Source organism: Podarcis gaigeae (assembly GCF_964106915.1).
Source record: "Podarcis gaigeae genome assembly, chromosome: 1".
In the NCBI taxonomy this organism is placed as follows: domain Eukaryota; kingdom Metazoa; phylum Chordata; class Lepidosauria; order Squamata; family Lacertidae; genus Podarcis; species Podarcis gaigeae.
In genome coordinates, this window is record NC_139678.1 from 60,678,316 (window position 1) to 60,701,898 (window position 23,583).

The following is a 23,583-nucleotide window of genomic DNA, read 5'->3' on the forward strand; positions in this document are numbered from 1 at the left end:
TTCCTGGGGATTTTATTTTACTAATGTTCACATTTAATTTACTCAATAAAGTGATTTATCACAGATTCAATAAGCACTATTCTAACAAAGCATTTCTACCTGTAAACAGGCACAAGGATAAAATGTATTAATGGAGGCATATTAGCAGTACAAGACTCTATAGGGATTTATCAAGTTTAGTTTAGCCTTCTCAGATTACCAGGAACCTGCTATGAGGGACTGAAAATCCTCTGTGCTGTTCTGAAGTATTATGTTGTTCCCTAAGAAAACTGTGTTACTGAAGGGTTTGAAACACAGCAGAAGCCTTTTGACGCAAACAGCTATGAGACTTATTAAGAAGTGTAAGCACAAAGATAGGCTATTGCATTAGAGACTTAGAGCTTCAGTTGATACAAACATGTTTTTTCTCAATTAACTGTGTAGTGAGTGAGCTGATTTCTATTCCCCACCCTTTCAGTGCTGGCAGAAGGTGGTTTCTGTGTGGACAAAATAGCTAATAGAAACATTACAAAGATTATATAAAGGTATATTTTTTTGGCCAGAACCACTGTTTTGTAGGATCATATATTTCACATTCAGTTATTGCAAAAGGTTAAAATGCATGGTCAATACAATGCCATGGCTTCATGAAGTTATCATGCCGCATAATCCCAAAGCACTGTAACCCATTCAATAAAACAACAACCCAGTATCACATTGAATTTACAGTATCTTATAGCAGTCACACCCTCAAAGGCGTATTTCTTATTTTACAGGATCACAAGGAATTGCATCACACTTAGATAAAAGAACAGCAAAAAAAGATTTCTACACACAGGGAACTCTTATTTCCCTAACCCCAGATTCACATCTGCTCTAGTTCATGATGTGTTGTACCCAATACTGTTATTTTGTTTGTGGATGGCTCTTTGATCCAGTGGAATGATTCCATTCCTTCGTGAATGGAAGGGGGAGGGAAGCTATTTTTTGCAAGTTTGCCCTTTCTCCTGCACGACTATTTCCCCACTCCCTGCAGCAGATTTGGAGGGGCACAGATATGGAGGAAAAGCAGGATCAGATAAAACCACTCCCTCCTCTTCAATTCCTATAACCATCTACTTGCTATATCAAAAAGCCTTCTGTCAGGAAATACAGCATTAAATATAAAACACTGTATGTGTGCTTACCACATGTATTAAATGACACCTGACACTTGAGATATTCTGTTATCTTGAAATATATGCCAGAGATAAGTTCATCATGATTTGATGAAAAGACCGACAATTCATTTCTCTTTCCTTCTTTGTACATAGCAGTTGCTCTCAACAGCTCTTGTGCTGGGAATACTAATTCCCTCCATACAGTATTGCATTTTAATGTTAATTCAATATCATTTCTACTTAGTGACATCTCTGAGGCTAATAAAGATTTCGTTGTTTCAACTTGAATTTTGTCAAGTACTAAGCAATTTCATTTTCCCAAGAAAGGAATAATTTGATCAGAATTAGCTGTCGGGGGGGGGGGGGGAGTTATTCTGTAATATCATTTAGGGTTCAGTATAACTTTCTCCTCTTCTCTTCATTATACTGGGCCATTCTGACCTAAGACAAGTTGCCTTAGCACCTCTGGCAAAAGTTCACAGCAAGCTTAGGTTAACTGCTCTTGTGAACAGTTGGTGTTAATGATGCAATTGCCAGTCATTACTCTATGCATTTAATTTCCTTCTGGCTTCACTATCTACATGCAGCAGCAACAACAACTCTTGTGCCATTATATAGTTTGTTACTCTTCAAGGTGTCAAAATACATTCTTGCTTGTTCACAAAGAAAAAAAGAAAAGATCTGATCGCCTTCATCCATCTTTCAATCCGCCTCCTCCAAGTGAAAGGAGACTGGGCAATGCTGAATATCGTAGCAGTTGCCACCTGTTGTGTTCTATTGGGGAAGAAGAAAAGGCCCACCTTGATATCCACTCAGCTGCCACCTACTTTTGTGATTTCACAGGTTGTCTGTAGCCAACGACAACAACTAGGGGTGCATCATCATAATCACTGCAGACTTGACAAATGTGATTTGTGTGCTTGCTTATTATTAAAGATATTTCTAGACCAACCTTCATCTGAACTGATAACCAGGGAGGGGCATGCCATAAAACTGTTGGGGAGGGCCATATTTCAACTCAAGGGCCATATTTCTCTGTAGGGGGACCTCCCCCTCTTAGGGGCTGCATGTCAGTGGTGGGTGGGGTCAGAGGCAGAGGGAAGTGGAGCAGCCGATATGACTCTTATCGGCACAGTAGGCTCCATTCCACCTATGCAAAAGCCAGAAGTTTCAGTGCTTCAAGTACGAAGTATCTGGCTATCACTCAGCTTATTAAAAACACTAGTACACACCAAACATTAGAGAAACTAAACAGAGGAGAAGACTAAAGTACTAGTTCCACATTAGAAAAACTTAAAAAGCCTGAGGGCACTTTCAGAGTCCAGATACAGTCTTCTTAAAGGCATCTCAGGTGTGCGTGGCCTTGCTATCCTGACTTCCTATAGTATGTCTGAAGCATCAAAAAGATGACTATCTTTAGAAAATGGCATTCTTCTATTTTAGCTTAGCCAGTTGTAATTTATCTACAAAACCACACTGAGCTTGGGTGTAATGTTATGAAAAGTTATATAGCTGGCTGTCATGACTACTCTGGCTTTGGTTGCTGTCAAAATGATCATGTTGCATGTGGAAGATGGCTGCCTTGTGCTGTTTCATTAACTGTTGCAGCTTTAACTCTACCTGTTGCCATGCCAACTGATCCATACATTGTCTTTTTATGTGGGTCAGCAAGCAGGAACACCATCATTTAACAGTTTTGTTGTTTGCAATATATTTACAATATAAAATTTCATCTCAAATTAAGGTTTCCTATTCAGTTAACTGTCATTTGTATTCTGTATAGTGGTCCACAAAGAGACCCATAATGTGTAACATTGGAACAGAATGGACCAGTTAAGCAGTCTATTGAAAGAGGAGCTGGTACTCTCATTTGCTTTGTTCATCAATGAGCAGTTACACATAATAATTAAAATCCTAATGGCAAATATTGTGCCATTCTTGTTGTGCCCTCTTGGTTGTGGTATATCACACAGTAAATCTGAAGCACCTATTCTGTTTCATGTCTCTATATCCCTTGTCAGACCAGTAGAAGCTTTTCTTTAGCAACACTCCATCTGTGACTGTGTCTTACAATATTGCTTGGTGACTCTGCTGTTAACTCTGAGGCAGAAGCTACTCTTTAAACATTAACTGTAGCCCACTGTTTGCCTTGAGAACCACTGTGCATAGGACTTTGATTTATATTCCTTGTGAGGGTGCAATACTCTGGGTGCCTCAACCAAAATCATTTACAAGATCTCCAGTGGCATCCATGGGGAAAAGGGGCAGTTTTGCATACAAATACATAGACTTAACTGTTCTCTTCTTTGTAGTATAATAGGATACATGACTATGGCCCAATGTTTCTTGTCAATGTAGTTGCCACTTTCTCATGGCTAAATCCATGTTGATCAAATAACCTTTGAATAATGGAATTGTGGGATTCCTTATCTGGACATTTTGTGATCCATTTTGTGGTTTCATTACTCAAATTTTTATGTGGAATTTAGCCATGGAGAAGTAACTGTATAACATTTGAATCAGGCATAAATTTATTTGCACCAGTTGCACAAACAATGTAAGGAATGTATTCAAAAGCTAATTTCTTTTACCTTTTCTCCACATCCTGTTCACTTCTCCTTCCTACCTCAGTACTCTGTCATGTGTTAACTATAATTTGTTAATTGGTTTAGTGTTCCACAAATATATTATAGAGGTTTTTTTAAATAAAAAAACCCAAGCATAATTTTGTTTAGAAGGTCAAAAATATAATGTTCACACAGTGTTCCATAGCATGAACCACAGTTTTGTAGTGTTCATTGAAAAATACTCTGTGAGGTTTCCAGTGGGGGGCTCTTTTCTTTCCCCCTCTCCAAACAGTCCCATCCTATGCAATACTGCAACCAATTTCTGAAAGTCTCCCACATTTTCAAAGTAGATGTCAAAAAACCTGTATGGCGTTAATCTCACAGTTCTCTGGATTGTGGTCCATGAATACATTATTTCATTGAACATTTCTGCTAGTGAATTACTACATCGAAGATTAAATATCACACTTGTAGCTGACTCTTAAATCATCAAAATGAAACATGGAATTCCTTTGCTCTTCACCACATCCTCTAAAGGTTACTAAGAGCACCCAAATGCAGATATCCCTTTGGGTTTAGTGTTGCTCCAAAATGGTATGTATTATTCTTTAAATGCCCATGCCAGATAATCATTAAAATTTTGTTGTCAATTTGCCTTGAGGCTTTCAGTTTTCTCCCTGTAGCAGTAACGTTTTGCTGGCTGGCTTGCAGCAGATTAGACTTGGGCTATTTTGCCATAAGGAATTCTGTTTTTCTTCGTTTATTGTTTCACAAGTGCATAAAAAGAGAAAACGTCTGCATATGTAATCAGTGGTTGTTGTTTTTTTTCCAGCATTCTGTGAAGAAGGGTGCAGATATGGTGGGACATGTGTAGCCCCTAATAAGTGTGCCTGCCCTTCTGGATTCACAGGAAACCACTGTGAAAAAGGTAACATTCCAAATTCTTATCAGTGACTTATCTTGGCTTATAAAATGCTTCTTTTCTTTCCCAATCAATATACAGATTTATTTGCTGATATTTATTTTTATTGGTTATTCTATAACTGAGTACTCCTATCAGGACATGGTTTATGTAGCATACTTTGAAAACTTCCCCATGTCTAATAGCAAAATATTCTGCCAGGTTGGATTTCATATATATATATATATATATATATGCTTTCGTAGATTTTCACGGGTACAGGAATGCAGGTTTTGGTGTCCTCGGGTGTCTTCCCGTGTAAAAGTTGGGGTGTCTAGGCGACGTTTCGACGAGGTCTCACTCGTCATCTTCAGGCTGGTGCTTTCGGCTTCTTGTTACTGGAACAGAGCGGGATCTCAATGTTTGAGTTCCTATAAATACTGTAGAGGGGGTGTGGTGTCTAGCCTCCAATGTTCTGGGCAGAGAGGAAGTTCCCAGGCTAGTGTGCCTTTTCTTCTTTTGTTCCTTAATTACTTGAGAGATACCTTGAGTGATTTCTTGAGTGATATCCTGAGTACCACTTAGGTGGGTCATTAGGTGTGGATTAGTTGCTAAAGTCTTTGTGTCTTGACCTCTTGAACTTTGTGAAGAGTTTTCCTGAGAAGATGGCTGTATTGCACTTAGTTGTGCTTTGGCTTGGCTTCGTGTATAGGGGCGAGCTGTGGTTTTGTGGCTTGTGTCAGCCAGATCTGTGTAGGGATTGCAGGGGGGTGCAGCATCCGGAGAAGAAAAGGCACACTAGCCTGGGAACTTCCTCTCTGCCCAGAACATTGGAGGCTAGACACCACACCCCCTCTACAGTATTTATAGGAACTCAAACATTGAGATCCCGCTCTGTTCCAGTAACAAGAAGCCGAAAGCACCAGCCTGAAGATGACGAGTGAGACCTCGTCGAAACGTCGCCTAGACACCCCAACTTTTACACGGGAAGACACCCGAGGACACCAAAACCTGCATATATATATATATGCAGGTTATATATATATAACCTGCATATATATATATGCCCAGCCACGTACATTGGACAAACAAACAGACGAATAAATGCACGTATCGCAGAACACAAGAATGCCGTCAAAAAAGAAGAAAAAACTTCCTCTCTTTTCCAACACATGAAAGAAACAGGACACGAAATTAATTTTGCAGATTCCAAATTGCTCTTTAACACGGAACATCACCACAAGAGAATAATCATGGAAGCCATCGAGATAGAGAAACACCCTCACAACATGAACAAGCGTGACGACACATCCCACTTGCCAGACATCTGGAAATTAGCCCTCCCCACAAAAACTGACACCAGATCCAGAGGCACACAGAACGCCAACACCAATCAACCACACCAGACCCAAACCCAGACCCTCTCCACAGATGAATTACTGACACCATCCAGTAGCCAATCCATGGTGGCACCTCCGGATGCTGCACCCCCCTGCAATCCCTACACAGATCTGGCTGACACAAGCCACAAAACCACAGCTCGCCCCTATACACGAAGCCAAGCCAAAGCACAACTAAGTGCAATACAGCCATCTTCTCAGGAAAACTCTTCACAAAGTTCAAGAGGTCAAGACACAAAGACTTTAGCAACTAATCCACACCTAATGACCCACCTAAGTGGTACTCAGGATATCACTCAAGAAATCACTCAAGGTATCTCTCAAGTAATTAAGGAACAAAAGAAGAAAAGGCACACTAGCCTGGGAACTTCCTCTCTGCCCAGAACATTGGAGGCTAGACACCACACCCCCTCTACAGTATTTATAGGAACTCAAACATTGAGATCCCGCTCTGTTCCAGTAACAAGAAGCCGAAAGCACCAGCCTGAAGATGACGAGTGAGACCTCGTCGAAACGTCGCCTAGACACCCCAACTTTTACACGGGAAGACACCCGAGGACACCAAAACCTGCATTCCTGTACCCGTGAAAATCTACGAAAGCAAATATATATATATATATATATATATATATATAGTAGTTGCATGAATCTTGGCAAATATTATAGATGGCCTGATAGATGCATAAATGTTTTCATGTGCTGATGAGAGGAAAAATGCAGGGACTTGGATGTGCAAACTCTTGTGCATGTTTGTCAGAGAGTAAGCTTGGATAATTGTGCAAAATGTAGAGAATTGTTTTCAAAGGCTGCAAGCAACAATAGTGAAACTGCTTTTGAGATTCTCTACAGTAGAAGGGCTTGTCCAGATGCTGGAAAGGAAGAGAGAAACACATAGTCATCATCCTCATCAGGTTTATTTGTCTGTTGTTTTTCCATAACTGTATTGCAGTTCGCAATAGCAGAATAGTAATAAGCCATTAAATTATACCAGGAATAACAGATTACTACAAAATACAGCCTACCAAAGCATTTCAATACTATAAACAAAATATTTCATAAGTAATAACGACCCATTAAATAGATGCAGTATAAGCTCTCAGTAATCACAAGGTCCTTAAACTAAATAACAAACATGCAGCTGAGCACTAGTCCAGTGCCTCATAGCAGTGGCTGGTTGATAGATTTATTTATTAAAATGCTTAATACCTTAATAAACCAACTCCCACAGGCAGCTTTCCAAAACAGATGAACAACCACAGTAAATGCCCATAGGTCGCACAGAGAAATTAACATTTTAAAAAACAAGAAGGCCTCCTCCCTCATAAGCAAGATGCTGAAAATATATATGACATGGAATTGTTCTCATTAGAATTAGTATAACTACTACTACTACTACTAAATTATTTATTAAATATATATACCGCCCTATACCCGCAGGTCTCAGGACGGTTCACAGGAGAAAATTACAATATAAAAACACAGAATGCATAATCCAAATACCTGTAGTTAAAACATAAAACAATGGTTTTAGTTAAAAGCACAAAATAATGAACATATTCAAAAGAAAAGAAAGCCACAAGCCAAGCCAAACACGCCCTCTCACTTGAACCTTATCATGAGGCCATTCAAAAGAAAGTAATAGGTTCTTATTCTAAGAGGAGTCCCTCCCTGGAGATGATGTGTTGCCAGTGGTGGGTCTCCAAGAAGGGGCTACTGAAGTCTTTCAGGGTGGTGCTTCCCAGCTGACAGAATGTGGCTCTGCTGCTGCTCTCTCCCCCCGCTGCCTCCCTTTCCCCACCTCACCCCCCCAGCAGAAAAGGAAATCTACAAGAGGGGAGGCTTCAGATGACAACTGCTTCCCCTCAATCCCAGACCTATCTACAGAGGGAACCGCTGCTGCTTACTTGAGAGCTTTGATTATTCCTCTTTCAGCATTTATTTGTTTTTACATACCTGCACAGAAGTTGCTTAGAGATACTTTGCACATACTACATGGATATCTTCAAAGATAGGGTAGAAATGAAGAAAACTCTGTGGAGATAATAACAACAATTGCAATATCTCTGGGTGGGAAACAGATCCCCACCCCCTGAAATAGATGGTTATCTTTAAGGAGTACGTGGGCTACAGGAAAGTGATAATCTCCTTATATGAACTATGCAATTAAATTATTGAAAGAGAGAAAATTGGGACTGTTTTAGTTATTTATTCCACATCCTTTGTCTGATGCTACTGGATTATGCTAATAGGACCGGTTTGCATTTAATATATGCTAGAAAATGCGCTATATCATTTGAAAGACGGCTAGTTGATCAACATAGTTTACTTGTAGATTTAATTGTGGGAATGCATACCTTTAGCATGTGCCCAACTTATATTTCTTTACCATATTTATATAGCCACCCATCAATACATGTTCTCTGGACAGCTTAAAGAACAGGGAATAAGATGCAATATTAACATATAATATAATTAAAATGCAAAACTAAAACCATGAAAATACAAGCTAAACCCTTTGTTTTCTAACTGCAGAAACAAAAACAAATTAGATATCTCAAATTAAATATATTTTAAAAGCCTGAAGAAATAATAAGAAGGTCACTTTACCAAAAAGACCACAGAAAAGAAACCAGGTGGGCCTGACTGATAATCAGGCTCAAATGCATACTAATTTTTTCATTACAACACTTCTGGTGAGCAAGTCCAAGGGGCGAACTGGAGCTTTGGCTTACAAACCTTTTTCTTTCTTTTCTTTTCTTTTCTTTTCTTTTCTTTTCTTTTCTTTTCTTTTCTTTTCTTTTCTTTTCCTTTCCTTTCCTTTCCTTTCCTTTCCTTTCTTTCTGTTGTTCAGATGGCTATATTGACTTATGCATTTAAAGAAGATGGCTTAAATTGGGCACATTTTATATCCACCATGAACTCTTTTTACAGTGCATCTAAGGTGAAATCTGTCGGCTTAATGTGAACTAAAAATAGATGAAACTTTACACTTTAACCCATAGTGACATACTCTTCATGCTGTAGAATTATCCAAAGAGAATAAAATGATGTTAACTGTATTCTCATCCATGGCTGGAATGCACCCAGGCATCTATTATCCTACAGAAATGCATAGTGAATGGACAAATACCTATAGTGAATCAATTTGTTTTCACTGACCTCTTGTTCAGTATGCTGCATTCAGATATGTCCTTTGCAGTGGCACAGAACAATTTTTTATACATTATCTGCAAGAACAGAACATTTTCTATTGGCTCAACTTGTAATAGTCTAAATCTGCTTTAGCATCTAGAAATGTGTAAGATAAGCTTGTGACAGTTAAAAATCATTATCAAAATGCAAGTAGTTTTATTTTCTAGTAAGAATGATCAGTAGTTCATTAGCCACCCCCACAGAAGTGATGATATTAGGCTCCATGCAGATTTAGTGATTGTCGAATGCTCAGGATTTATGTTGATGGCATGTGCAGAAAACAAAGTGAAGATGATATTGGAGCTTTAAGTGAATTGTGCAAATGCATAATGTAGCATATTGCTAAGAAGACTTTACTACTAATGGTAGCCTTTGCAATTTAGATCCGATTTAATTAAACATTACAGTGCAGCTGTGGACTTGCCTTTGTATACAGCAGCTGAGGCAAGATTGCAAACAGGGCTGGCCCACCCATGAAACAAGGTAAGGCGACTGCTTCAGGCAGCAGGATCCACAGGGACAGCAGATCCAGTCTTCAATGAATGCCTTGCTCACTGCCACTGCCATGGTAGAAGTGATGGCTGTGGCGTGCTCTGTGGAGGCTGGATTTGACCCCTCTTTGGGAGCTATCCTCACCATGCCTCTACAGTGGCCTCTTAATGAGTAAGAGTCATTGTTGGTCTCCTGCCATGTTGTTCTCGATGTATATCTTCATTGTTCCTGGTGTACATCTCCACTCACTCTTTGTTCTCAAGCCAGGGAGGGATCCCATTTGTGGTTCACCCTAGGTGCCAAAATGTCTTGGGCTGGCCCTGGTTGCAAATTTTACCTAGCTGCTTTTTAACTGAGACATCTAGTTCCTTATGATGCTCTGTAGTGTTTCACAATGAATAATTTTAGGACCGAAGAACATGTTTTTGAGGGGTTGAAGAGGTTCTGGGCCAGGGCATGGGGGACACGTCCTACCATTATTTTTTTTGTTCCCTCCCCCCACCGCCTATTTGCAACCAATCTTTTCTTTATCATGCTACCCCGGAGCCAATCAGGGACCACAAAAGTCTTAATGTAATGACAATTTATATCTAATTAGCTTTAGCTGCATGATAACATCAGTGAAGGCAAAGCCAGTCATTTTCTCTCACTGTTTCTGGATGGGAGCAACTGGAATGCCACATCTAAATGTGCCCCAGTTTTTCTGTGACAGTTTTATTTCAGCAAATCAAGCAGCACTGGGAAACAAACATTTTATGCTTAAAAGGGGAGGACACTGTTTGAGGGATTTAAAACTGTGGTGAAAACTACTTCTGCCTTGGTGTTTTGTGAAACACAGCATTTGAAAGCATGTTAGTATCTGTAGGCTCACAGACAGTCAACATTTTGCTTAATAGTATACTTCTGTCTATCATAATGATAATGATGTCTGTAACAGTGAGATATGTAGAGTTAGTTCTGTGACAGTTAACTAATTTTGAAGTTTTCTATGTCCATATAGGATAATTATGCATTAAAGTTCTTCAGCTTCATAAGGTTGTGAGATGCACAAAAAGGAACAACAAATCTTTCATATAAAATCTGGACATACTCATATATCTAAGCTCCATAAATATATATATATCCTTATCTTGACAAGTACAAATTAGGCAGTATCAAAGTCTGTTGAAATCATGAGACAGTTGTATTCAATAAACCATTTGTCTCATAAACTAGGAAACATCAAATATTAATTTGCTATTTTCTGATTCAGTAAGAGTAAAAGAAGTTGAGTTTATCTAGACTGATTCTTCTTCTAGCCACTTCATTTTTTGATATCACTTAAATGTAACAAACTTCCTTACCACAAGGAAGTGAGCATCAAAGAGATTTTTGAGATTTTTTTTTATATTGATACAAAATCTCTCCAGACCTTGATCTTCGCCTGAACAGAGAGCTCACTTAAGCACAGCAATCATTTCTTCTTTGGAAATGGACTATCTAATTTAGTAACCTGTGCAGTCAAATATCATGAGTTCTTTACTATTTAAGAAGTGCAACATCTTAAATAGTCTTCAATAGTGATTTTTTTTTCTTTCAGCATGAAATATGTATTAAATATATCTTCTAGGGGCTTTCATGTGAAAGAGTGAAATTCCCTTTCTTATTTGATCGTATTGAAGAGCTCTTCTTTGTACACTGCCAACCTAGTCTTTGTGCACTTTGGGAATGATACTCATCCATCTTTTGAATGAGACATAAAATGGAGGCCCTGAACACTTGTGGTCATTAAAGATCCAATAGAACTTAGATCCAATTCCAGCTTTGGTAATTACTTTGTGTGCCTTCTCTCACAATTTCAGTATTCACTTTTCCTCTTAAAGTGTTGTACACTGCTGCTGGCACAGAATGATAGAAACAATTTCACCCCAGAGGTAGCTGCATTTCAGTCACTGGTGAATGATTGGTTCTTATTCTGAATCCACTTACAGTGCTATAATGGGAAGGTAGTTGCAATGAACTCTGAAGCGTTGTCACACCAATCCTAAATAGGGTGCATTCACTTGGAACAACATACCATTGATTTCAGTGGAAATAATTTTTTACTATTTAATATGATTATGATAGAAATTTTAGTAGTGCATGTAACATTGTAGAACCGTAATAATGTTTACTGATATATACCAAAAGTTCTACCCCACTATTGTTTGTGGTCTCTCATCCAGGATTCTTAAGGTACTCTGGACCCAGTCCATTCAAAGTTCAGAACAAGCAGCTTGAATTAAACCTGACAGCAAATTTGTACCAGGGAAGCTAGTATCTGAGTGCCATACTACGATCTTACCTCCTGGTATAAGGCTGGACTCTGACAGCCAAATTCTGAAACCATTGACATTTCCAAAGTAAAATGCATTTTTTAAAAAAGCCAACCCACTGGTACAGTTAAGCTATTTAAGATACCGACTGTAATGATATTACATCCAGTTCTCCTTTTCAGGGGGTCATGTGTATTACTTCACCTCAAAATGGGCTGAGTCAATTCTGCTGCATTTTGGGGGCCTTTCTGTTCATTATGTCACAAAGACCCCTCCTGAAGAGGGGTTGACAGAAATGATAGTAAATAATTTTGTAACTTTGTAACTCTGAAACCCAACCCAGTTGGTACAGAATACGGTTGCAAGAGTAATAATTCAATCCTGTGCACACTTACTTGAGACTAAGAGTCATTGAACATAACTTGCGTAAGATTCTGCTGTCTCTTTTTCTCTTCCTCCTGCATAGTAATAAATCTGACTTGCAGGGATCTTTTAGCTTAGAAAACAAGGAAACAGAAATCCTTGCACCACTGTCTGCAGCTCCATGGGAAGTCTGGCTGGTACACTTCTTGGAATGCCTGTGGAAGCTGCTCATGATGAAGTCCTTCCACACGTATCCCAGGAAACATTCCAACCAGTGTGTGTGCATGCGCGGGGGGGGGGGGTAGTGGTGTGAAAATGCTTTGCTTCTTTAAAAGCCAAGAACAATAATCTTGTTTAGGGAAGCTTTTAATGTTTGACAGATGATTGTATTTTAATATTTTGTTGGAAGCTGCCCAGAGTGGCTGGGAAAACCCAGCCAGATGGGGCGGGGTATAAATATTATTATTATTATTATTATTATTATTATTATTATTATTATTATTATTTATTTTCAGTCACCTTATAAAGGAAAGTGAAGCCTAAAAATGTAACCAAAATGTTGTGGAGATTAAGAATTTGGGGAAATTGTTCACAATTTGGTACAACACAATTTAGCATTGTTTCTAAGTAGCTGTAATGGTTCGAGGGGTTGCTCGTGCGTAAGTTGCCGCCACTCCTGGCTAGGTTGGTTGAACCCTTTCTGTCTGGACAGCCCTTCACTTCGTGGCTGTCTCAGTCGCTGGTAGAATCCGTCAGTGGGCGTTTCTTGAACTTCTTCCAGCAAAGAAGTTCTTTGACGCCAAGTCTCCTCCTACTCTCCCTGCGCGAAAGTCTTCTGCGCAGGGATGGTGTGGGCAGCGGAGTACCCATGCTCTCCCCACTGGTCTCCGGTGCCTTCTTTCCAATTCCCCCATCTGGAGCCTTCTCTCCAATTCCCCCATCTGCCCCCCTTCACCCCTGGTGTTACGCTGATTTCCTTCCCCAGCTGATGGGCTGCCTCTCTCCCTGCTGGGACCCTCTCCGGCATCCCTCTGGAGCCTTCCCTCCGCCTCTGGCTCTGATGGCAGTTCCCTGACAGTAGCATTTGAAAGTAAAATGTGATGTTAAATTATTTCAGGATTGTGGGTTTGAGCCCCACATTGGGCTGCAAGAGATTCCTTCATTGCAGGGGATTGGACTAGATGACCCTTGTGGTCTCTTCCAACTACAGTTCTGTGATTCTATATTGACAAAAACTGTTCACACAAATGTCATTTTCCTTTCTTGCAGTGTCAAAAGCTCAGTATGTAGCAACCCAGTGATTAATATAATTATGTTTCTTCTGCTATCACCTTTTGTCATAGACAGCTTAATATGGAACAGAGAAGATAATACATTACAGGCAATTTTACCTTTTTAATTTTTGTCTCCTTTGTTCTACAGCCTTGTGTTTTAAGCTAAAATCATGACTGTGTGATAGCCTTATCAGTGTCAGAATCTCTAGTATTATTTATTGCCTAGCTGCCTCTAGTCAATCATGCACTTCTGCTCAGACATATTCTTACAACTATATCAGAATGATAAGTGGCGATGTCTTATATGACTGATACATCGCTTTCTGACTTTAATTAAGTATCAAGGTTACCTCACTTGTATTCTGGAAGTATCCTATTACAAATGGCTACAAGTGTGCTTTGTGTCTTCTTATTGTACTGTAACGGACATGGGGATGGGGTAGACTAGGAATGTAAATGGAAAAATAAAACATAAATAAATTGAAACTAAAAGTGGGTCCCATGTTGCAGGTACTGTTGAGAACGTTTAACGGATCTGAGAATGTTGAATAAAACTGATCTAATGTATCTTTCTATCTTATCAAAATCTAATGGTTAAGCAGTGCCTATGTGGTAGAGGCAATAAAGTAAGCTGTCTTAGAAGCTGATAATTAGAAAAGTGCATATCTCGTGCCAATGAAATCTCTACTACTAGAGAAATACAGTGAATGAATGAATGATTTATTTGTAATTTTGAAACTGAGTTTCATGATAAATATATGTGATTATTTTGTTGATTTTTTTGTGAACAGGATTGAGGGGTGGACAAAGTTATGCTATAAATAATACAACACATGCTGACAACTGCCACCATATTAGTCTTATGCTTTCCTTTTGGTTTATCTCTTTCTTAGGGTCCTAAGTAGAAATCCGAAACACGTGTGAATGTTGCTGCTGCTTCTTTGCTTGTGTGTTTTATAATTTGTTTCAGAGTCCTTTTATAATTTTTTTGGATTGTTTTAGACTTTTTATCTGTATGACCAATAATAAGCACTTTATGAGTCCTTAGTGGCAGTTTTGTAAATAGGTTGACAAAAAAAAAGAGACTGATTTTTAAGTTTGGAAGTCTAAACAGGAGACCAAACTGCATGGTTAGGATAGTTTACGATGCCAAGTCAGTTCAGTGCACAACTCAGTTCTTGAGTTTCTACTAGGACATAACACTACTGTATATATACAGATGCTTCACATTACAGACGCTTCAGGTTACAGACTCCACTAACCCAGAAATAGTACCTCGTGTTAAGAACTTTGCTTCAGGATGAGAACAGAAATTGCGCAGCGGCAGCGGGAGGCCCCATTAGCTAAAGTGGTGCTTCAGGTTAAGAACAGTTTCAGGTTAAGAATGGACCTCCAGAACGAATTAAGTTCTTACCCGATACAGGTACCACTGTATTTACAATTTGATGCTTCATAAAATCCATTGAGTGTTTGTTTACATCTTGAGGAGTATGTTACGCAACTTCCTCCTGATGCTGTGTGACCAAATAATGCTAACAACACAATGCTATGCATACTTGCTCAGAAGTTAGTCTCGCAGTGTTCAATGAGGCTTACTAACTAGTAAATGTGTAAAGTAAACCCATGAATTACGCACGTTTGACTTGTGCACATTCAGCTTTATGTGTTCAGCAAAAAATAAAAATAAAATAAAAAGAAGGGGGCGGGCATCCAGAAAAAAAGACCATTGAACCAATTTGTTTTGACTATACATGATTTTGGCTTTAGGCGTGATCCCCAGAATGTAATCCCCGCATACGTTGTGGGCTTCCGGTATACAGTTGATACTCATTGGTGTGTGAGGTATCCATTCTTTTGATCTTGCATAGATATTTTGCTGTTCTGACATACTGGGTAACAACTGCATTTCTCCAGTAAGAAAATAAAGCTCAGAGTTCATCTCTTCAAAGGCTGTTTTGATCTCCAGCTGAAAACAAGATTATTGTCTGTTTTCCAGCCTCCCTGAGGTCAGCCACTGAGATATCTCAATCTGTCTTCAGAGCATGTTATGGAGAACTGATGAAAGAAAAGGGACAGTTTGTGCCACTAAAACAAAACAAAAAAAACATTTTTCCTTCCTCATATTTCCCTCTGTAGGTATTCAGCATTTATATATAAGGGGTGCTTTTTTATTCATAACTCCTTCTTTATATAGGCTATGATCCAAGGACAAGTTGCACAAAGGAAAATATTTAACACAGTTTGGATTCCAAATAAAATATTCAGTGATATATTTTCCTTCTTTCAAGGGAAGATTGTGCCCCAGGTCCAAAGCCCATTTCAATGATGTTAAAGAATGTGTCATCCAAGGGTGATATATTTCTGGGAGTCTTCACACAAGCTATTCACTGTGTACAAAGATGTAACAACTGTTTCTATGCGAACTGCAGTTCGCACTCCAAAAGGCAACAAAATAAAGATACAGTGAAATATTTTTAAGAAAAAAGAGATATACTACGAAGTGAGTTCGTATCATCTGTAGCTTTGTTCTTAAATAAATGAAGTTAGCCAGCAAACCTGCTGTACTTATGTGAACACAGTTTAATTTAGATTGCAGCTCAAACTATTAGCACAACTTTTATGTGAACAGCATATTTTTTCCAGGACTTCACTGGCTTCTGTCTTGACGTGTGATTTAAGTTGCTAGTTTTGATCTGTAACACATGACCCCTCTTCAGGTAAAAATGCTCCTTTGCAAGATGCACCAAGGAACCCTGCCTTGGTGTGTGTGTGCAAATAGCTCCTTGGTACCTGTGCAGCTGTCTAGCAATGGAGCCTTTGTGCATACAACTGTGTGCACAAATGATCCATTGCCACAGATAGTGGCATTGTTCTCAGCATATCCCTGCTCCCTTCTTGAGTGGTGTGGAAGTGTTAATGCATGAAGAGGAGACTGAGGCAATAGTGGACAGCATGGTGGGGTGGTGGCAGAAGTCAAAAGTTAAAGCTGCATTTAGCATGATGAACACTTACGTAATCTCAGACATATCAGAGCATGAAAGAAGTGGAGATGAAAAGGCTGGAAAACAAATACCTGAATGGAATGAATATTTATGGAAAACCTAGTGTTGTGTTTATGCACACAGATCTAACTGACTATGATTACAAAACATTTTTTTTTGTCACCGGAGGCCCAGGTGGCCCCGGCTGCTTGGAGCACCTTCCATTAACTTTGGCTTGCATGACAACTGTGGCTGTTCCTGAACTAAGGTAGCTTAGCCCTGTAGATCAGGCATTGGTAGCTTCAAGATTGGATTACTGTAATGCACTCTGTCTTGGGTCTTCCCTTGTGCTTATTCTGGAAACCACAGTTAGTGCAAAATGCTGTAGCGCAGTGCAGCATGATTCCTGAGAGGAGTGAGACACTGTTAGTTTATTACACTTTGGCTCAAAGATCTGCACCGTTTGCCAGTAGGTTACTGGGCCAAATTCAAGATGTTACTACTAGTATATAAAGCCTTCAACAGCTTGGGACCAGTTTACTTGAAGTCTTGCCTTACACCATATGTGCCCACTAGACTACTTTGATCTACAAAGTGCCACGTAATGTTCATTTTGCAAGAAATCTTACCTTTTAGTGTGGCACCTCCTGTGCTTTTGAACTCCCTGCATATTAATATTAGGCAAGCAACTTCATTGTACTGTTCTCAACACCTGTTAAAATAGTGTTTTATACAAGCCTAGCCAGAGAGGTAATTTGATTGCATATGTTTTTAAAACTGTTGCTTTTATCTGTGGATAAATTTATTAATATATACTGTTTTGAAAGTCTATTTCTATTGCTATTTTAAATGAATAGTTTGTGATATTTCATGTAAACTGCTTAGATATATTTTAATTAAGTGATATATAATTTTGATAAATAAAATTATGAATATTTATTTGACTTACTATCCAAGCAACTTGCAAAACATAAACATAAGATAGATAGATATCTGTGTCTGTTGGTCTTTATATTTGTTACACATCTATGGCCTTTTAAACTGTGGGGTATTGCTTTTGTTTTTAATTATGGTATGTATTTTTGTGTTTTTATATGGTAATGCACACAAAATCCACGCCATAGCAGCTACAGGAAGCTTTGGCAGCATACTAACAGCAAAACAACATCATCTTAGTTTATCTAAGAGGAGGGGAAGTAAGTTTTAACCTAGCACCAAAAAGATGTCAGCAAAAAGCATCAGGGAAACCTCGCTGGAGAGAGACAGATGGGGAGCCACAATTTAAAAAGGCCCTCTCTCTGCTCATCACCCTCTGACTTGTAAAGAGCCTTATAGGTGAACGCTAGCACTTTGAATTGGGCTTAGAAGCATGGAGGCAGTCATTGCATTGCATTGCATTGCATTGCATTGCATTGCATTGCATTGCATTGCATTGCATTGGTGTTATGTAATCTGTCAGCTGTCAAGCATCAGGCAACCACTTTCTGCCCTAAAAATATGGGTGAAACCTAGTATGCTACTGTACTGCTTGATCCTTATATAACAGACATGCAACAATTGTAGGAGCTAAATAACTGCTGAAAAATAAATTATAGCCCCATACATTTTCACAACGTCATGTTTTCTATCTTGCATTAGTTAACAGCACCTTATATTTAGCTAAAACCTAAAGCCACTATGTAGAACAAAGCCAGACAGATCACCTTTATATCCTCCTATTGTTTGTGCTTGCCCTTAAATTGAAGGATATGAAATTAAAGCCATTTGTAACTGCTATAATATTCAAAGAACCACTAAATATACCCTTTAAGCAAAATGATAGTCAAAGAGCCTTTTCTTTGAGTAGTTGGGGGTAGGATTTGACCTTAATTCATGCAAATGCTCAGTTATTTCACATAAATACTTTTCTAGTAAAATGCATCACAGTTGAAAGGCAATGATTATCTTCCTTTGTGTTGGGGGAAAAAAACCTCAATAATGTATTCATATTTATGGGGTATATGAGTTATTAGTCTTTCATAATCTTGAAGGAATCATGACTGCCTTTCATAGCTGATTTGACACAGTTTATAGTTTAGGATAATGGGTGTTAGCAGTGGGAGAAAAGAACTATATCCAATTTGCAAATGATTAAATATTCCCATATGACAGTCAAGACCAAAAACAACAGCAGCAGAGCAATCTATTGTCCTGAGAAACATTTATAAAGTGGAATATATATTCTATACAGAGAATTCATGTTAGTTACTGTGACTCTTAAAAATGTGTGTGTACCAGCTTCCTACTATTATATGTTTACTTTAAAAATGGGAACAGTGTTGTATTTCCACACAAGCTTTGACTTAAATATATGAAATTCATGACTTGGATTTAATCTCAGGCTGCCACATTATTAACACTAGGTGCCTGAAAAAAATAGGAAATGTTTATGAATTTCTGTTTATAAAAGGCTCCAAGAGGGCATTTCCTACTTCAAGATGGCTGCCTGTTCTGAAAGAGAGGTCATTCCACTTTTCAAACTGCAAATTTGCAGGGGTGGGGACTGGATCCAGGTCTCAGGTTAGCAACACATTACAGTAGAGGAACAAAGGCTAGTCTTTCTGTTTCCACTTTAGTGCAGTTTCCTCACTACTACATAATGCTAACAAGAGACTTTAATGATTGCATGCTTAAATGTCGTATTCCTTGAAGGGATATCTAAGAGAATCCTTGAGGTGGCCATCATCTGGAGATAGATTCTGAGGATGCAATGCAGAAAGATGTCACATCTTCACTCATTCAAATTCACACTACCAAGGATTTGGGGGGCAGATAACACGTTCAGGGGTTTTTGTTTGCTTGCTTTAAACAGGAAATTGATTAGGGTGAGGGGTGAGGTAGAAGGATCAGGCCATCTTCAAATACCTCCATTAAAAATAGAACTGATTTACCTGTGCCTGGATGATAGTGTTACGTGCGGAAATAACCCAAATTTCAGTTCTCATGGGGGGCCAACACAATCTCACAGGGGAAATTGTGTGCCATACCTGATGTTGCAGCATGTCACATCACAGCATCCTAATCCATGGCACATTTCCAGTGTATGATGTAAATCATCCTGGGTTTAATCTAATATATCCAAAATGACTTTTGATCCCTCAGAGGCACATTTCCCAACATGAGAGAAGGGCCCCCAATTTTTGCCAATTCCCCCTTTCCTCTGCATCCTCCCAAGCTATCTACCACAGTGTCCTGGAGGGCCCACCAGTCCTCTAGAACAGATTTTTTTTAGGGTGCAGGGAGTTGAAGTGGCACAGCAGCATTGTAATTCTCCCACTGCGTCTAAATGATGAATTCCCATCCTAGCCATTGTTATCCTGACACCAAAGTGAATGATAATTAAATCTGGGACACCTTGCCATCTTGCCATGTACCAGAAGAATGAACTGGACCTACTTCATCCTTATGTAATTAATTAATTAATTAATTAATTAATTAATTAATTAATTTTGTATTTGTCCTGCCCAGTCTTTGCAAGATTACTATTTGCCAGTGCAAATAACAATTACTATTACTAAAAGATTACAGTACTAAAAGTTTTATAGTCATTCCTAAGAGGCTGACCGCATCTGGCAAACAAGAGCAAACAGGAGGGAGAGACAAACTTTAAAGTTGGCCTATTACCTGGGAAGTAACTCCACATGCACTGGATAATCATACCCTTTGAAAGCTCAGGAACAGTGCTATCCAGTCTGGAAAAATCTGTCTTTCACTCAAGTAGATGTAGACAGTAACTGATGTGGCAGGCATCTAACATGATTATAAAGTGAATTGCAAAGAAAAGCAGCCAAGCCTTTCCTAAACAGTACAGGTCACTGAGGTCTGTATGCTGAAAGAGCTATCCAGTTTGGCGGCTGGAAACTTATATCTGAAGAAGTGTGCATGCACACGAAAGCTCATACCAAGAACTGACTTAGTTGGTCTTTAAGGTGCTACTGGAAGGAATTTTTTTTGTTTTGACTATGGCAGACCAACACGGCTACCTATCTATAATAGATTCTAGTCCAAGGAAGGCATTTAACAGAATACAGTAGAGTCCTGTAAGTAAGTATATTGATTTGTAAAATGAAAAATAAGGAAGGTGACACTTGTGTCCTGTAATGTTAATATTATGTGGTAACTGGGACCACGAATGTTTAAAGGTTTGTTAAAATATGGAGCACTTTTCAGACTTCAGGCCTTACATGCTGCAGTTTTATTGTTCCTGACATTTTTAGACTAGTAGAGTAATTGAGGCAGACACAGCCTGCTACAAATAGACCGCCAACCTCAGTTTTGCTTCCATCTTCCTTACCTGTGGCCAACTGTTACACTGTCATGCTCTTTCATCTAAACAAAACAAAACCCTAACTTTAGGGCAGGGTGTAGGATAGCAGGTGGCATAGGTCTTCAAAGAAAATAGAACAAGCTCAACATGTTATGCTGGGGGTGTTTTCTGCTGTCAGGGACCACCAAAAATAAATATGAAAACCCTGATATTTGTGAGGTTCTTCATGACAAAACATCATGGGATAGAATATTGTGCTACCTGTTCTGATGCTAAGTTAAACAGGCTAGTTGTTTCTATTGTCTGGTAAGAGTTTTTTTTTTTTTTTAGGAACACCTATATATTTAACTATATATATGAACATACCTTGAAATAAATTAGCTGAAAGCAAGAATCTTCTATACCTACTGCAAGGTCCTGAATAAATGCCTCTGTTTCCCTGACAACACATTTTTAAAAACATTGACAGTGATGTGTCTAGAAGATCTTGTACCTACACTAAAAGAATGTGAATGTCATTCCAAAAGTTGAGTTGAATTGTTGTTGTCCCTGAATGACACATGCATCAAGAAGGCATGTGAGAAGCATAAATAGTGATTAACAAAACATAGAGCCATAGTCACTTAGAAGTACTAGTGTCGTCATAATGCAACAGAAACAACACACTGCTGTGCTGGAAAATAGCCTTGCACATGAACTAAGTTTCTCTTGAATGAACTAAATTTCTCCTGAAAAGTGAAGCTGGGGATGCACAAAACAATCACAATTACCTGACTTCTGGTCAGGCTATGGCACTAAGTTTGCTGAATGATTTTTTGTCTGTTGTTCCTTTGTGCATGAGCAGCTAAGCACACATAGTGAAGAAGTGGTTTTCAAAAGATAGAGACTTCAATAGCATGTCAAAAGCTTTCTTGTCAAAATTCCAACTGGCATTTTGGCAGTTCCTTGGTCATGCAGTATATCTGTCTAGCTAAATATTCAAATCAATGATTTGTTCCTCCTGGTGAGAAGCCCTTATTTGGAAATTGAACCTATAGTGTGTTTGCCTTCGAAGATAAATAAAAAGAAAATGGATTGCCTGACCATTTATTAAACGGAAATGAATGTTCAGAGAAAAGTCATTTTCTTCATCTTCCATAACCATTTCTCTTATGTCATTAATGTCTAGGCATTCTTTTTTGAGGAAATGTAAGCTATTTTGCTTTAGCAATTTTGGTACAAAACTATCCTTAAGGAACTTAGATTTCCCACGCTTTTTTTTTTTTTTTTTTTTTGCTTGCTTGCTGCCCCTCTTTATTTGATACTTGCCTCAGAACCTCCAATCTCTTTACAATAAATAGTAGAATCTTTTATACTCTACCAGCAGATCCACAGAGTATTTAGGAAGATTTCACAGACACTTTTTAATAATCTGGAAGATGTTATGGAACAGATTTGTGTTTTCCCTGCCTGGAAATAGCTCTCAGCATTACTTTCTTCCCATAGAAACTAATGTATTCAAAAGCCTGATCCCAAACACATCTGAGTGTTTGGAGTTGTCAATAATATGGGAAATGTTTCCTTGTCATTCACTTGTCATTTGAAATTCAGTGTAATCTTGGCTTAAAATTACATGAGCTCTTTTGTCGTTATAGTACTCAATCTTCATTCTCATCGAGAGAATGCTGGTAGCTGAATAAAGTAACTAAAATATGGCAAAACTCGATTTACTATAATCAAGAGATGTATAATTGGCCTATAATCACTGCCTACTTATACGATCCTTTTCTCTTATAGTATATAAAGAATATCCCCTCTTGAATGAGTGTACACAGATGTCAAGATCATATATAACAGCTGCTGCATACAAATATAGGTAAAATAATTATTTATAAGGCTAGATTCTAATTAGCTTCCAATTTAGAAGAAAAGAGGGCAGTAAATGATTAATTTAGGTTCTTTTTTTCCATACTCAACGAAATAATCCTCCACCTTAGCTCAAAAGATTCTTTATAATTATTTTTTTGCGTCCATTGTGCACTCAGTATGTCTAGAATCAGATGGCCAGATGAACAGATGACAGGGAGAGATGAGGGCCCCACTACCAGTAAAGAAGAATGGTTGATCCCCCGCCATTTCTTGCACAGATTCAAGCTGCCTCCAGGCACTCCCTCCCATCTGTCTAAAAGTCCTGTGAAGAGCTGTTAACTGGTTGTGCCAGCTGCCCCCCACCCCGTCATCTCATGCGAGCCATGCTCTGGAATGTCTGCAACAGGCTAGGCTCTCCTTGTGATCTGGAACCATGATTATATAAGGTTTGGGATCCTGGCGGGAGCAGACAACTCATTGGGTAGTGTCAGAGCTACCTCTAGGTCCCAGCTCACAGAGGACCAACGCCCAGTTGATGTAATGTACAAAAGTCTTTATTGAAGTTTAGTTTCCATTTCAAACCCCAGAGCGTGCAGCCCTACGTCTTGACTCTAGATTGGCGAAGTCCCCTCTGAGTCACTATCCCTTCCGCACCAGTTTAAGATCCTAGCCCGGCTCCACCTCCTGCGCTGTTCCTTCCTCCTCTGGGTCCTTCTGCCCCCTGGGGTTTCCTCCTTCCTGGACTCTTCTGATGCTGACCCCCCTGAGTCTTGCCCTTCCTTCCGGCGGGCTTTAGGACCTGGCTCCCTATCCGGGCTACCTGCTG

The 23,583-nt window shown here is 39.0% G+C and overlaps 1 protein-coding gene across 4 annotated transcripts in view; it reads left to right on the forward strand.

The window, feature by feature from the left end:
• NELL1 (neural EGFL like 1) overlaps positions 1–23,583 on the forward strand; it is a 376,161-nt gene that overhangs the window by 291,373 nt on the left and 61,205 nt on the right. For 3 of the 4 annotated variants that reach the window (XM_083750218.1, XM_083750217.1, XM_083750219.1), the window contains one exon: positions 4,539–4,634. The exons of the other annotated variant lie outside the window; for it this stretch is intronic. In XM_083750218.1, coding sequence (XP_083606344.1) covers positions 4,539–4,634 — 96 coding nt within the window. The remainder of the gene's footprint in view (positions 1–4,538; positions 4,635–23,583) is intronic. 4 annotated transcript variants of the gene reach the window in all.